The 15,852-nt window shown below is 47.5% G+C and overlaps 1 protein-coding gene and 1 long non-coding RNA gene across 2 annotated transcripts in view; both read right to left on the bottom strand.

Moving 5' to 3' along the window:
- LOC121724048 (receptor-type tyrosine-protein phosphatase beta-like) overlaps nt 1-4,478 on the bottom strand; it is a 29,133-nt gene extending 24,655 nt beyond the window's left edge. The window contains exons 1-3 of the mRNA XM_042110364.1: nt 4,346-4,478; nt 3,536-3,940; nt 1,595-2,802 (exon numbers count right to left, since the gene is read on the bottom strand). Of these exons, the coding sequence (XP_041966298.1) occupies nt 1,595-2,802; nt 3,536-3,940; nt 4,346-4,397 (1,665 nt within the window). The 5' untranslated portion in view covers nt 4,398-4,478. The remainder of the gene's footprint in view (nt 1-1,594; nt 2,803-3,535; nt 3,941-4,345) is intronic.
- A 2,391-nt stretch (nt 4,479-6,869) lies between these two features.
- LOC121724087 lies at nt 6,870-7,699 on the bottom strand. Its single transcript, XR_006035122.1, has 2 exons — nt 7,402-7,699; nt 6,870-7,230 (listed from the first exon to the last, which is right to left on the bottom strand). It is a non-coding gene; the product is annotated as an uncharacterized LOC121724087 (long non-coding RNA).
- Nucleotides 7,700-15,852: the final 8,153 nt, after the last annotated feature.

The raw sequence follows: 15,852 nt of genomic DNA, 5'->3' as shown, positions 1-15,852 counted from the left end.
TTAAAATAGAGTCCATGGTGTAATTCTGTGTTTTAGCATGAGTGATCATAATATTGATCTAAATTGGCATAATGGTTGCTATCACTACACCCCACCTTTGTTGTGAGGATCATGTGAAATAAGCCTGTCATGGTGTTCCTAATTTATTGGGTCAGATATAACAATTCCCTCCCAGCTTTCCACCACTGTCTCACAAGAACACAATTCACATTGGCAGTTTAACACAGCCAATTTTGGGGGACACTGTAGTTCATCCTCATATCATTGTTGAAGACATAGAATGGATGAACTGGGTATTTTACAGTACCTTGTTCGGTGGTGTTAGCATAGAAGGAATAGAATAATGGTCTGTCAAAAGCATGCTCAGATGCTGTTTTATAATCCCATTTACAACAATATTAGGCTGGGGATCCAAGCGGATCCCATTTCAGCAGATATCTAACACCACCTCATGGTTATCTGGCACCCACATGAATAATTAAGTTAGCTTCATGCTGATTGGCTGCCTTGCAGCTGAAAACCATTCACAATAGGCTCCAGCAACTTCTTCCTGAATCTCCAACAAGTATGTGGAGTGGGACAGTAATGGTTTGCGTCACAGTCTGCATTTACGTCACAGTTAGGGTTGCCAACCGTTCCATAAAATACGTAATCATTGAAAGAAAAAAGATGTGTTCCATATTTAACTGATACAGAACGCATTTTCTTCTGTATTATTGGGAATCCATCAGTGCAAATCCGTGACAGATCAGTACAGTAAGTTAGACTATGAACGAAGAATGCTAGATTTGTATGAGATAATTAAGGGAAACCTTGCTGCTGTCATTTATTCCTCTTGGTTTGTCTGTCATCACTACCTTAGCAGAGAATGCACCTTTGGTTTGAGCCACTGTGAGTCACATAGGCCTGAGTGGTTTTTGCATCAAAATTATTCTTGTTTTGCACTGGATAGAAAATGAGTAGGCTAGTAGGCTACATTTATTCAATATGGAGCCCTGGAGGTGTCATTGCAAGATTGTTTTAATTTTTTTGTATATCATGAGAATGTGTGCTCATTTGACCAAATTGTACACTCGTTTTACTTAATTATGATCTCATTTTACTAGATTGTGCATAGAATGTAGTATATTATGCGCTCATTTTAGTAAATAGTGCACTCATTTTAGTGCACTCATTTGACACAATTTAGTAAACGGGCCGACAATTTTGTAAAATGATGCACTATTTACGTATTTTGATATACATCTTGCAACACACACACACACACACACACATACAGTATACACACACACACAGCCTATATCATTATCACCCCCCCCCCCACACACACACACACACACACACACACACTAACTGAAGTAGGTAGTTGGTAAGCCAGTGTAACACCCCCCCCCTTCTTTATTTTCATATCAGATATTTGGCAACCCTAGTCACAGTCTGTATTTGTTCAAATTCCCCCTTTTCTAAGTGGTCATTTAAGTCCGAGATTTACATGTGAAATAATCATGTTACTCTTCACCGTAGCTCAAGTCAAGGTAAAACGGTTTGACCTCAGGAAACTAATATCAGTGAGCTAAGCATTTGATGTACTCACCGGCTGTGTTGTGGCTATGGTTGTGGTTGTTGGAAATGTTGTGGTCGTCAGAGTTGTTGAAGCAGTAGTTGTAGTTGATTGTGTAGTAGTTGTGGCCTGAGTCGTAGTGGGTGTAGTTAAGTCTGGGGTGGTGTGATCCATGGTGGTGGTCATCGTTGTGGATGTGGTTATCAAAACAGTGGATGGGTCTGGCTTAACAGTAGTTGTAAATGACTCAGTAGCTGCGATGGTTGTCTGAATCGTGGTTGTGATGTGGTCAGTAGTGCTCATTGGGATCTCAGTAGCTTGATTTGGGAAATGAGTAGCCCTGGATGCAGGTGGACTGCTGGTGCTGGGATCTGAAGCAGTGGTCAGAGTAGCTGTGCTTGTATACAGTCTCGCTGTGGCTGTAGTGCCTGGAGTTCCTACTAGAGGCACTCTTCTAGTGGTCAGAGGGGGTCTGGGTGTCATGGTTGACTCAGCTGGTGTGGTGAAGAGTCCTGTAGTAATCTCTGAAACTGTGGTAGAGGTGGTCGCTAATGACTCAGTTTCAGTTTGTGCTCCACCCCCAGCTGGTGGGCTGCTTTCAGGTGGCATGGTTGTCAGAGCCTTAGTGGTTACTGAGTCTGTCGCTAAGCTATGACTGAAGGAAACAGGTTCAGACTTGGAGTATGTGAGGGGAGACATTTTGGTGGCATCCATGTGGGAATGTGTGGTTGGGACACCTGTGGTGAGGGTGCTGGATGCAGCTGACATCTCCGGAACACTGTCAGATTCAGTCTGGGAGGCAAGGGCCACGGATGAGGCTGTTTCATCCCCCCCAAAGCCGTAGTGGAACACAGTAGAGGAGCTTGTAGATAAGTCCGTTCCATCCCCTGTGCGTCCGGCTTCAGTAAATGAAGGGTCCGATCCTATAACAGTGTTGTCACTTCTATTTAAAGCTGCATTCGGGGTTACTGGTCCGGACACAGGTTTGAGATCAGTTGCCAACATCCTCCTGGTCCGAGGCCTCGCCCTATCACTGGACTGTGTCACCTCTCTGATCTGAACAGTCACAGGGACTCTTAATGTTGTAATTTGCTGTGTGGCTGTGTGAGTCCTCTCAGCGTGTTTTGTATTTGTAATAAATATTGGCTTGGAGGATGTCTCAGTGCCTTCTGAAGATGTGCTAGTATAAGCAGTAGAATTATATGCTTTTGAGAATGTGGATGTTGAGATTGTTGTGAGACCTGTAAAGAGATAGGTGTTATGGACTCAATGTATTCATCTATTCTGACACAACTAGGTCTAGTGGAAGCATTGCAAATAATGCCATTTTCTTTCACATTTCCTGTACATTTTTATGATTGTTGGTTTATTGGATCATTTTTAAAGAATAGGCGGTATAGTATGGATGGTACTATTAAGGGTGTCACTACTATTTTGAATTTGAATGGAACATACAGTATGCATATGCCATTGCCAGAGTTTTAAATCGTAGGAAATATTTGTGTGGAATAGTCCGTTAAATGCAACTGCTGTATTTGTGTTGCCAAAGGCCCTATGGTGCCTCGTCAACATCATAGGCAGACATCATGGCATAAAGACAAAATATGCAAGAAGAACTGTTTTCAATGTCTGATGATTATGCGGCCAATCGTCGTGTGCTAGAGTTTACAGGAAAGACCAGTGCTTACGATATTCCTGTGACGGCTGACAGAGGCCTTGAACACAATGTGCAAGGAAATTGACACCAGGAGTGTCATCCTCTGCTTTCCTATGCAGAGATTTAGGTCTTTTCAGTTCCCCTTGTAGGCTAGTACTCGTTTAAACGTTTGGAAATTAAATAGGCCTAGCCTGTTTAACACAAACGTGTATTCCCAATGTGTTCTGATATAACAGTGTCAGTGTCTGTAACAGAGGCCTACGTTTAACCGAGAAGTGGTGAAACTGTCTTAATGAGTAAACTTTGGCTTCACTCACCTTTTATTTGGCAAAGGGGTGTCGTTATACTTTTTCCCGATTGATCGACGTCAAGGCTGGTCCAGTTAGAATACTGAGGGTTCATTTGGATCACAATTCGTATGCCTTGTTTCTTTAGATACAAGGGTTTGTCCACCAACCCAAAGATCCCCCATTCATCATAGCATTTCCATGCAGGTGCTCTACCACAGTCGCTGAGACTGACCAAGCGAGCCCCAACGTGCGCCCCGCTTGCGTCTGCCCATAGACACTTAGATGAATTTATGTGGTAAAGCTTCATCTCGTCTGTCCACCTCCATTGCTGAGCGGGGCTGGTACTGTCACACACGCCGAGGTAGACAATCTCGCCTGTGTTTAGTCGGGACAGGCACAATCCTTTCGGTGTGTGCGCAATAAGAAAACTCACTGCGTGCAAAAACAAAAACAAACGCTGCCGTTAAGCTACCAACAAATAAGACTTTCACAGTAACGTTACTACAGTATGTATCAGTATGTATCAATGGATAACGCTGGCCAACACGCCTCTTGAAAACTATACGTCAGGCAAGTTCTACTACATGGTTTGGACGGTTTCTTGTGTGTTGTGCCATGGTTTAATATGTTTGCCAGCTCGTGTACATGTTGACTACCCTTGAGAATAATAGCCTAGTTCTCTACATAATGGACTTTACTGACCTAAAAAACATATAGCTGACTGCTGAGCTTAGTATAAGTCGAAGAATGTTATTTTTGTGATGTAACTTTATCAATAAACATACAGACAACAAGAAAATCACTCGGCAAACAAGCACTGACATAAATATAACTCACGTGTGTCAGAAAAACGCAGTATTAGCAGTAGAACATAAAGCAGAGTATCCATTTTGGGTTGTAACTGACTCTGACGCTCACTGGTTCAGATGAGCAAAGTTGAGGCGACAAAAGGAAATGCGCCTTCACAGGATGAAAAAGTCAGGGAACAGCGCTTCCTCCCATTCAGTTGTTTTGCGGCTTCATAGCGAAGCCCCCGGTAAGCTGGGTGCATCTGACTGGACTCACTCCCCACTCGGAAATTCCAAAGTCCATCGCAGATGTTCAAGTGTGCAAGTGTACAAGCAGATGCATTGTTATATGTTGATTAGGATCAAATCATTGTTATAACATGATTATAACCTGATGCGTCAAGACCTGTTCACGCTTGGTGTTCTCTTCTCTCCTGTTATTGCATTTGTACTGTTGTCATGAAGTTGAAAAATGGGAAATGATAATAGCACACACAGGTAATGGGGCATAATCATTTATTCAAGATTTTCACTCATGGCAAAGAACAACAAATTATTTTACTTTTCATACCAAATCAAGAATACTGTGGTACCATCATAACACACACAAATAAAAAGTTTCCTCACACATTTTGCTATACTGTCACAAAAAAAAAACTTTTGTAAAAGCACATTGATACCCTGATGGTGGTGGCTCATTGATGCTATTACAGTGTAGTACACTGATTGATACTTCATACAGGGTTGTATTGGACCATTACACCAATCTGGACATGTTTTGTTGGTGACAAGTGTATATCAGCATACTTTAAGCAAAGAAAGGTTTGGTTTACAAGCATGACATGGCAGAAATAGCAACTTTTCATCCTGTTTTGTGAAGCCTTCAAGTGCTTAGCCAAATAGCTGTGAGTGGTGTCACATTCTTGTGCTTCATGCCAGGGCTTTGAGGATGCACTAGACAACGCTCAAATATTTATACCGGCAGAAAACTCTATTCTTTGCTAACTAATGGGTGAGCACTATTAGCATTTATTATATGATAAGGAGAGAGATTGAGAGAGAGAGAGCATGAGAGAAAGTGAGGTAGAGAGAAAGAGAGATTGAGAGAGAGAGAATTTGTTTGGGGAGTTCTTCAGAATATTTTTGTGTCACCAGAGCCCTCAGCTCTTTCCTGTCTTTATCTTCAGGACAGCACCCCCCCCCCCCCCCCCCCCACTCACTCTAGAAGCAGAAGCAGTAAATCTCTCTCCTTTCTCTCTCTATTTCTCTCTCTCTCCCATCGGCCCTAAGTGCCTTTCCCCTGCGGAACCCCCACCCTGACATCCTGCCCTGTATCTGTGCTGAGAAGGCCAGGACGCCCACTCTCTGAAAGCAGGACATCATCCCCACCCCGCCTATATCCTCATGCTGACACCTCGGCCACCTCCACTCCACACAGGGCAATTGCAGCACCAAACTGTACCTGTTGCTGTAAGTCTATCACAGGGTTATGCTGTGCTGAGTCCAAGACACATTTTTCCAGGGGGACATATTCTATTCTATTCTATTCTACTGTGTTCTATTCTACTGTGTTCTATTCTATTCTATTCTATTCTATTCTATTCTATTCTATTCTATTCCATTCTATTATTCACACCGCACCAGTGAGTAACAACTCATTCTCACTCCAATAACATTAATGTAATCCAAACTACCAATCCAGACTGTTACAATGCTTTATCCTGTTGTCAGTGGTATTGTGGAGAGGCAACAACTGCACTCAAGACGGGTTTTAATCATAATGGAACAGGGTAAACAGGGTACATACAATGTCTTGCATAAATTGTGAATTGCGGAATTAAAATGGTATGGATTGGTAATCTGGAGATTTGTAATGTGTTCATTCTTTCACAAATAGATATTCACATAAACAACCACTGCATACAACACAACACTGGGAGCTGAAAGTCTAGAAACAGCACAACTTAATGATCATCATCATCCACAGTTGCTTTATCACATCCATATACTATATACAAGACCTATAGTTGATTAATGTGACTATACGGATGCTATTAATCTACTGTCAATCAAACTACAATATTGAGATACTACATATACAGTCATGAAATTCTGTAATATTCTGTCATATTTATTCAGCTGACAGAGGGTCATGCTGCCACTCAGTGTTCACACTTAGTCGAGTAAGAGGTTATCTGGACCTGACTTTCCAGCAATCTGTCTTGCGTTTCATTCGTTATTTTTTTGATCCCTTCCTTCCCTCTCTCGGGCCTCGGGCTTACTGGGTAAAGGCTCCCCACCACAATCTTGCCAAGGTTTCACGCACGACTCTGCCTGCAGGTCATGTTCTTCGCCTGTTCCCCGCAGAGTACCCCGTCTCAATCAGGAGGAAGGAAACAGGCAGCTACTAGAGACAAAGCACTCTGAGTGCACTTGAGCAAACAAACCTATTCGAGAAGACAAGAACCATGCTAGCTTTGACACACATGCACCCCCATAAACACAGCAGAGGCTATTTAAGTCTTGATAAGATGCCGGTACATGTCAAAAGAAAACAATTAAATTGTCTGTAATTCACTGTCCTCCTTTAATAACTTTATTTTGATTTATATACAGTACTGTATATTTAAATATAGGAAAATATCAAGTATTCAGTGAACAGTAAGCTAACTTTGCCATAAATGGTCACAAAAATGTGTTTTCACATTACAGGATATGACTGAATGGTTCCTAAAGTCACAGTTGAAACAATACAAAATGCTATGACATGATTGACTGATTTACAAGTCAAAATAGAATACAATACAACAGATGGCTAGTTTAATAACTGACTCATACAGTTTGCTCACACAGAGAGTATGACATTGAAAGCTGATGTTTGTGGACCATCCACCAGGCCCTTTTGTCGAACTCCAGAAGCAAGAGCCCTCTCCTCTGTGCAGAAAAAAGTAAACCAGTCACAACAATTCTTGTGTCCCTCTCTCAATACCTTTGCTTGCCCTATTCAAATTCCCCAGGGTGATTATTGATGCCATGTGTTGTGTGACTCGACTTGCATTAAAAGATCAATAATTAAGAAATAAGATTAAGTTGTAGAATACTTACATCACAAATTCTGAGGCTGAATCAGAGTCCAGAGTTATAATCCAGATCCTTCCATGGCTGGGATCTGTTTGTGGGAGCAAGTGCACCTCAAACGCCAGTTTGCTGATGTTCTCCCTTGTGGTCCCATTTACACAATGCCTTCCTCCCCAGCACTTTACCTATTGTTCTCCATCTTCCACACGGTGAAGGAGAGACTACTTGTACTGCCAGTCCCTTGAGGGTAGATAAATTGAATGGGGGGGGGGGGGGGGGTGATTGTTGATACTTGCTAGGGCGTTCACACACATACACACACACACACACACACAGACACGAACACACACACACACTAAGACCACCCCCTTCAAACACACACACACACACACACACACAGACACGAACACACACACACACACACACACAAACTAAGACCACCTCCTTCAAACACACACACACACATACACACACACACACACAGACACACACAGACACGAACACACACACACACACACACACACACATACACACACACACACACACATTCTCTTTCTTGTCTTCTCTCCCACCCTCCTCTTATCTTACCAACCTATCAGTTTTTGAGTGCCAGCTATTGTTAAGACCCTCAAGACATAACAGTTGGTTATGTGTCATACACCCACCACTGAGCTCGGGTACATACGGGTATGGACCTCTCTCAAAAAGTTAGTGAAATATGGAAGTGGTTTGAGGGAAGTGTGCAATCCTCATTCCCTGGCACAGGGAACCGAAACATGATGAGGAAAGTTAAAGAGTACAACAGTTAGTTCCAGTCAAACTGCTTATTGATTTCTTGATGACTGGACAAGAGTCATCACGAGTGGCGATAAATAAGGACAGTTGGCTTGATTAAGCAACTTTTGGTTCTGCAAAAAAAGTGGTTCCCAATGCAAAAGAAAGCCAATTTAAGCCCATATTATCTTTCCTCCTTCAATGTGAGGGAGAAATGGATTAATAATATCAAGATGTTTTATACCCCAAATACTCTTTTGCTATTCCTATTTGCATCCAGCAGATGTAATTCTTAAAAGATATTATTGGGATACAGCTGTAAAAGAAGGGCATGGTGTTCCCAGAGGTCAGGATCTATGGAATCTAGTGGTGCACACCACACTGAAGGCACCTCCCAGTGTCATACAGACCACTCGAATGACTGCTGGTGGACCCCTATCAGAAGTAGCTAGCTATATTATGCAAGTCCACATTAGCTTGAAATCTATATTTCCATGTCTCAATTTACTATCACATGTCCACTCATGCTTCTGAAAGCGTACACATAATCAATACAACATGACCAAACTGAATTATCCCTTTGCAATATGAATCAATCAAGAGATCAAATCAAAATGTAATAGTCACTCATCTAATCATGTATCTACAGCTAGTTACTAGTAGTTAATACTAGTTAATACAGTGAGACAGCCCAAAATAAATCCTACAAGGAGCACTTCTGCTTTTCTGCATTGTATAAGAAGCTGTGCATAGGTTTATCCCCTTCATGCATGTATCAGTGCTTCCCTTGTGAACCTTGACCTTGTGAGTCTCCGAGAACCCAAAGATTAAATGATGGAGTGTTATCACATCCTGCTGCACCTCTCTCTGTTGGTCTGCTCAGTCACAGGTATGGTAGTTTTTTGTTTTGTTTTTTCAAACATTTTCAAAGTGCAATTTTAACAGTGCATCAGTTTGAGGGACTCAGTAATTGGATTGTACGACAGATGTGTTTAAGCAATTGACTTAGTTGAATGATCATTGCTTTCCCATGTCAATCTCTTCAAAAGGTTTGAATGCAGATATTGTTGAATTCAGAAGGGATGGGGAGCAGATTGAGATTGCATGCTCCACTGATCTACAAAATCAAGGATGAATGTACCTTTATCACACCTATCACACCAGGGATGTGTTCTATCTCACTCCAGGAATGAAGTGCACTCCCAGACTACCCTTCGACAATAGGGTTAAGGTTACAGGCCTTTTCTCCAATCTGATTGCCACAATTAGCAACCTAACCACAAATGACACTGGAGTTTTCTGGTGCCAGTACTTAAGGTTTGGTAGAGCAAAACAATATACATCCGAAATTTAACAGGGTTGGACCAGGTGTGTCCCACTCATGGACCAAAAGAGGTACCTACGTGTTTGTAGAGATGTGTGGGTCTGTGCATTATGTGCGTGTTACGTGAGAGTGTATCCATATATCATACATATATTGCTAGTATGTGTGTCTGTGTGTGTGTGTGTGTGTGTGTGTGTGTGTGTGTGTGTTTGTGTGTGTGTGTGTGTGTCAGACACCAAACAGGACGAGGACCACAATTGCGTCACGTTCAAAAGTTTATTTAAGGGTTGGGGGTTTCAGGGGTTCCGGGGGGGGTACAGGAGTTCCAAGAGTCTGCGTGTGTGTGTTCCCCCAGTAGCCGAACAGCGAAGGCAGGAGCTGGATGATCCGGGAAGTCCTGGGGGAAACACACACACAACAGCAATTGAAACGAAGCAGCAGTACAGTCAAGGACTAGGCGGTATTCGTAGAAGAGGGACGGAAGGCAGGTCAAGATTACCGGGGCTGGAGAACACAGAAGTAGTCGAGCGGGTCCGGGATCACAGGCAAAGAGTCAGAGGCGTTTTCAATAAACAGGCAGGTAACTGGTGCTGGTTGCAGACGATCTGACAAGTGTGGACTGAAAAGCAAGGCTTTATATAGAGGGCATGATGAGTGGTGAATGCAGTGCAGCTGGTAGGTAACGAGGGTGAGGCAGAGCAGAGCAGGAACAGGTGGAGGTCATCAGACTTCAATCAGCACGTGTACCAGGCAGAGAGAGAGCTCATGACAGAACCCCCCCCCTAAGGGACGGCCCCAGAAGTCCCCAAGAGTGACACCACGTCGGGAGGGCGGAGGGGAGCCGGTGGAGGGCTAGAATTCCTCCGAGCGGTCCGAGTGAACATCCTCATCCTCGGAGGGAGCTGGAGGGTCGTGGACAGAAGACGGGACAGGTACCGAGACAGGGTCAGGATCAGGCACATGACAGGAAGCCGGGCGGGCAGGACGGTTAGGGACCCCTCTGGGGCGGCCCCTACGGATTGCAGGTTGATCAGGATGCAGACGGTGGAAGTCGGCGATGAGTGTCCGGTCCACAATCCGACTGGCTGGCACCCAGGTTCTCTCCTCAGGTCCATAGCCCTCCCAGTCGACGAGATACTGGAGGCCCCTACCTCGCCGTCTGGACCGAAGCAGGCGTCGAACGGTGTACACCAGCCCACCGTCAACGAGGCGAGGAGGAGGAGGAGGAAGCGGCACGGGGACCAGCGGGCTTTCATGCGTCGGCTTGACTTTCGAAACATGGAAAGTAGGGTGCACCCTCATGGAGGTTGGCAACTGGAGCCGGACTGCGGTTGGGCTGATGACCCTCTGGATAGGGAACGGGCCGAGGAATCGAGGTGCCAGTTTACGCGATTCCACCCGCAGTGGGAGATCCTTGGCTGACAGCCACACCTTCTGGCCAACACGGTAGGCGGGTGCCGGCGATCTTCGGCGGTTAGCCCCAGTGGCATAGCTGACAGCTGACTTGAGTAGCGTGGCACGAGCTTGTGACCAGGTACGACGGCAACGGCGGGCATAGGCGAGGGCAGACGGGCAGGACACATCTCCTTCCTGGCTGGGGAACAGGGGGGGCTGGTAGCCATACACACACTGGAAAGGTGACATACCAGTGGCAGAGCAGGTGAGGGAGTTGTGAGCATACTCTATCCACATCAGTTGTTGTGCCCAAGCCTGGGGTTTGCGAGAAACCATGCACCGCAGCGCCTTCTCCAGCTCCTGGTTTGCCCGCTCGGATTGACCATTGGACTGGGGGTGGAACCCAGAGGTGAGACTCACTGTGGCCCCTAGAAGACGGCAGAACTCCTTCCAGAATGTAGAGGTAAATTGCGGGCCTCGGTCAGAGACAACATCCCTGGGCAGCCCGTGTAGACGGAAGACATGATCAAGAACAGCCTGGGCAGTCTCTCTGGCAGATGGCAGTTTAGGGAGGGGAATGAAGTGTGCCATCTTGCTAAACCGGTCAACCACAGTGAGAATGACAGTCATCCCACCTGATGGTGGGAGGCCAGTTACAAAGTCCAAGGAGACGTGGGACCAGGGTCGTGTGGGCACAGGCAAGGGCTGGAGTAAACCAGCGGGGGGCCGAGTGGAGGACTTGTTCTGATTGCAGGTGGGGCAGGCACGGACGAATTCTCGGACATCCCTTCTCAAAGACGACCACCAAAAGCGCTGGGCAAGGAGATGGCAGGTGCGGGCGGAGCCCGGGTGGCAGGCAAGGCGGGAGTTGTGTCCCCACTGTATGACCCGGGACCTCAAATTATCTGGGACGAAGAGACGACCGTCTGGGCATGCACTGGGACTGGGATGGTCACGGAGGGCCTCTTGAATTTCCTCCTCGATATCCCAGGTCAGGGCAGCTACGACGCAGGGATCGGGCAGAATTGATGCAGGTTCCTGGGAAGGGGCGTCATCCTTATGAAACTGACGGGAGAGAGCGTCCGGCTTGGTGTTCCGAGAACCTGGGCGGTATGACAGGGTGAAGTTGAATCTGGTGAAAAACAAGGCCCAGCGGGACTGTCTGGGGTTAAGACGTTTGGCATTGCGGATGTATTCGAGGTTTTTGTGATCGGTCCAGACCAGGAACGGAACTGTGGACCCCTCCAGCCAGTGACGCCACTCCTCCAGGGCAAGCTTGACAGCCAACAGCTCACGGTTTCCAACATCATAATTGCGCTCTGCAGGTGAAAGCCGGCGAGAGAAAAATGCACAGGGGTGCAACTTGTTGTCCTCCTCTGCCCGTTGAGAGAGTATGGCCCCGACTCCCACGTCTGAGGCATCCACCTCGACAACGAACTGCCGGTCTGAATCCGGCATCTGGAGGATGGGGGCAGTGGTGAACCGGGCCTTGAGGGTATGAAAGGCTGTGTTGGCCTCTGGGGTCCAGGAAAAGGGGTGTTTGATGCTGGTCAGAGCTGTGAGGGGAGCGGCGACGGAGCTGTAGTTCCGGATGAATTTCCGGTAGAAATTGGCAAAACCGAGGAATTGCTGCAGCTTCTTCCTATTCCCCGGAACTGGCCAGGAGGTAACTGCCGAGACCTTTGCGGGGTCCATCTGGATATTGCCTTCAGCGACGATGTATCCCAGGAATGACACAGTCTGAGCATGGAACTCGCATTTCTCCGCCTTGACATAGAGAGAGTTCTCCAGGAGCCGTCGAAGAACCAGCTGGACATGACGGGTGTGTTCGGACAGAGTTCTGGAGAAAATTAAGATGTCGTCCAGGTACACGAAGACGAATTTATTCAGCATGTCCCGCAGCACATCATTCACCAGCGCCTGGAATACCGCTGGGGCGTTGGTGAGGCCAAATGGCATTACCAGGTACTCATAATGGCCGGTGTGGGTGTTGAATGCTGTCTTCCACTCGTCACCCTCCCTTACTCGCACTAGGTGGTAAGCATTTCTAAGGTCCAGTTTGGTGAAAATAGTGGATCCCTGGAGCAATTCAAAAGCAGAGGTGAGTAAAGGCAGAGGGTACCGGTTCTTCACTGTGACATCATTCAGACCTCGATAATCAATGCAGGGGCGAAGAGAACCATCTTTCTTTCCCACAAAGAAGAACCCGGCACCAGCAGGAGAGGAAGACGGGCGGATGAGTCCAGCTGCCAGGGAGTCCCTGATGTAATCCTCCATAGTTTTTCTTTCAGGAGGGGATAGTGAGTAGAGGTGACCTTTGGGTGGAGCAGTCCCAGGGAGGAGATCAATGGCACAGTCGTACGGACGGTGTGGGGGCAGAGATGTGGCTTTGGTCTTGTTGAACACCTCTCGGAGGCCATGGTAACATTCAGGGACATTAGAAATGTCGTGGGCAATGCTGGGGGGTACTGAGCCGGGGGGCAGCGAGGCAGCACGCAAACAGGTCAGGTGGCAGGCATTTCCCCACTCTTTCACAGTTCCGGAGGCCCAATCGAGGTGAGGATTGTGGAGACGGAGCCAAGGGTAGCCCAGGATTAGGGGTTGGCCTGGAGAGCTGAGCAGGTGGAAGCGGATGGTCTCTCGGTGGTTTCCTGACACCATCATTGAGATGGGGGCTGTGATGCTGGTAACTGTGCCAATTGCGTGACCGTCCAGGGCCCGGGCTGGAACAGGAGTGGACAAGCGATGGCTTTCCAAGCCCAGCTGACGAGCAAGTCCTGTGTCAATAATGTTTGCTTCTGCGCCAGAGTCCACCAGGGCTGCCAGGGTGTGGGTGGAATCAGACAGGTGAAGACAGACTTGGATGAGGGGTTTACGGCTGATGGAGGGCTGAATGTTCATTGAGCTCATCCGGATTCCTCCTACATCTGGTGAGCTCCGGCTTTTGCTGGACAGGTGGCGACTCGATGACCATCACCACCACAGTACAGGCACAAGTTGGAGGTGATGCGTCGCTGGCGCTCTGCAGGGGTTAGGGAGGTGCGGCCGATCTCCATCGGTTCAGACTGGTCCGGCTGGCTAGATGGTGTGGCAGGTGCGGACAGAAGGGCAGTTGGGACACTCCGTGTGCTGGTGGATGGACTCTGGCGCCCTCTCTCATGACGGCGGGCCTGGATCCTGCGGTCGATGCGGACAGCCAGAGCAATGGCTTCATCAAGAGTGGGGGGTTGATCATGGGAAACCAGCTCGTCCTTTATGTAGTCCGCCAGGCTGTGGAGGAAAGCATCCACCAATGCTTCCATGTTCCAGGAGCTTCGACTTGCCACGGTTCGAAAGTCGATGGAGTAATCCGCAACAGTCCTTCTGCCTTGGCGAATACTCATCAGGATCCGAGATGCCTCGGCTATTGTGGATTCCAAATCGAATACCTTGAGCATCTCCTCTGCGAATAGGTTGAAGGTTGCACATGCTGGGGTCTGGCGCTCGAACTCCGCCGTTCCCCAGAGTCGAGCTCGGCCCGTCAGGTGAGTGATCACGTAACCGACCCTCGCCCCTTCAGTGGCAAAAGTCCTGGGTTGCAGGGTAAACTGGACACGGCAGCTCGTCAGGAACGCCCGTACCTGGGTTGGGTCGCCGCTGAACCGCTCTGGATTGCCGATCCTGGGTTCTGGGGCTCCGGCAGCCACGGTAGCAGTGGACTGGGCAGGAGACTCGGGTGCTGGGCCGGTGAGCAGGCTGGCTGGGGCTGGGCCGGTGGGAGCAGGCAGAGGAGAAAGGTTGGTGAGAAGTTGAATGATCATTGCAAGTTGTTGCTGTTGCTGCTGGAACTGCTGACGCTGGCTCAAGCCGGCTTGAAGTAGGGAGGCAATGTCAGCAGTGTTGCGGTTTACCTCTCTCTCTGTCTCTTCCAGGCGTTGCATGGCGGTGGGTGGTTCTGGTTCGTCGGTTTCCATGCTGGTTCGACCGTGCGCTGGGTCCATGTTTGGTCAGATCGTACTGTCAGACACCAAACAGGACGAGGACCACAATTGCGTCACGTTCAAAAGTTTATTTAAGGGTTGGGGGTTTCAGGGGTTCCGGGGGGGGTACAGGAGTTCCAAGAGTCTGCGTGTGTGTGTTCCCCCAGTAGCCGAACAGCGAAGGCAGGAGCTGGATGATCCGGGAAGTCCTGGGGGAAACACACACACAACAGCAATTGAAACGAAGCAGCAGTACAGTCAAGGACTAGGCGGTATTCGTAGAAGAGGGACGGAAGGCAGGTCAAGATTACCGGGGCTGGAGAACACAGAAGTAGTCGAGCGGGTCCGGGATCACAGGCAAAGAGTCAGAGGCGTTTTCAATAAACAGGCAGGTAACTGGTGCTGGTTGCAGACGATCTGACAAGTGTGGACTGAAAAGCAAGGCTTTATATAGAGGGCATGATGAGTGGTGAATGCAGTGCAGCTGGTAGGTAACGAGGGTGAGGCAGAGCAGAGCAGGAACAGGTGGAGGTCATCAGACTTCAATCAGCACGTGTACCAGGCAGAGAGAGAGCTCATGACAGTGTGTGTGTGTGTCTGTGTTTGTGAACATAAGCAAATCTCACTTTCTCTTAGTTCAATGCCAATAAAATATTCTGATTTTGAACATAGGAGAGCCCATCCAGATGTCCACCTTGTTGATCATGTTTGCGGTCACTGCCAGCTCCCTGGTAGTTCCCAATCTCAATTCTGGGTAAGTGCAGGCACTATTATGACACCATGCCTTAAAGCAGTAGTGTCAAACTCCCGGGCCCCAGGACAGTTTTGTGCGCCCCCTTGATTGATTTAGGTATCGCATATCAATTACAATGACATGCCCAGCACACCCAGGAAGACAGAGAACAGTGTGACAGAGGTGGAGCATGTACAGTTACAGTACAGTTATGGTGTGGTATGGTATGGTTTTACTCTATCTCATCTCACTACTCTCTTTGTTTGGTACCTTTTCTGTCTGTGTCTGCATGG

The sequence above is a fragment of the Alosa sapidissima genome, chromosome 11, assembly GCF_018492685.1.
Source record: "Alosa sapidissima isolate fAloSap1 chromosome 11, fAloSap1.pri, whole genome shotgun sequence".
Lineage (NCBI taxonomy): Eukaryota > Metazoa > Chordata > Actinopteri > Clupeiformes > Clupeidae > Alosa > Alosa sapidissima.
Note: the sequence above shows the minus strand (reverse complement) of the source record. Positions and strands in the feature narration are given on the sequence as shown.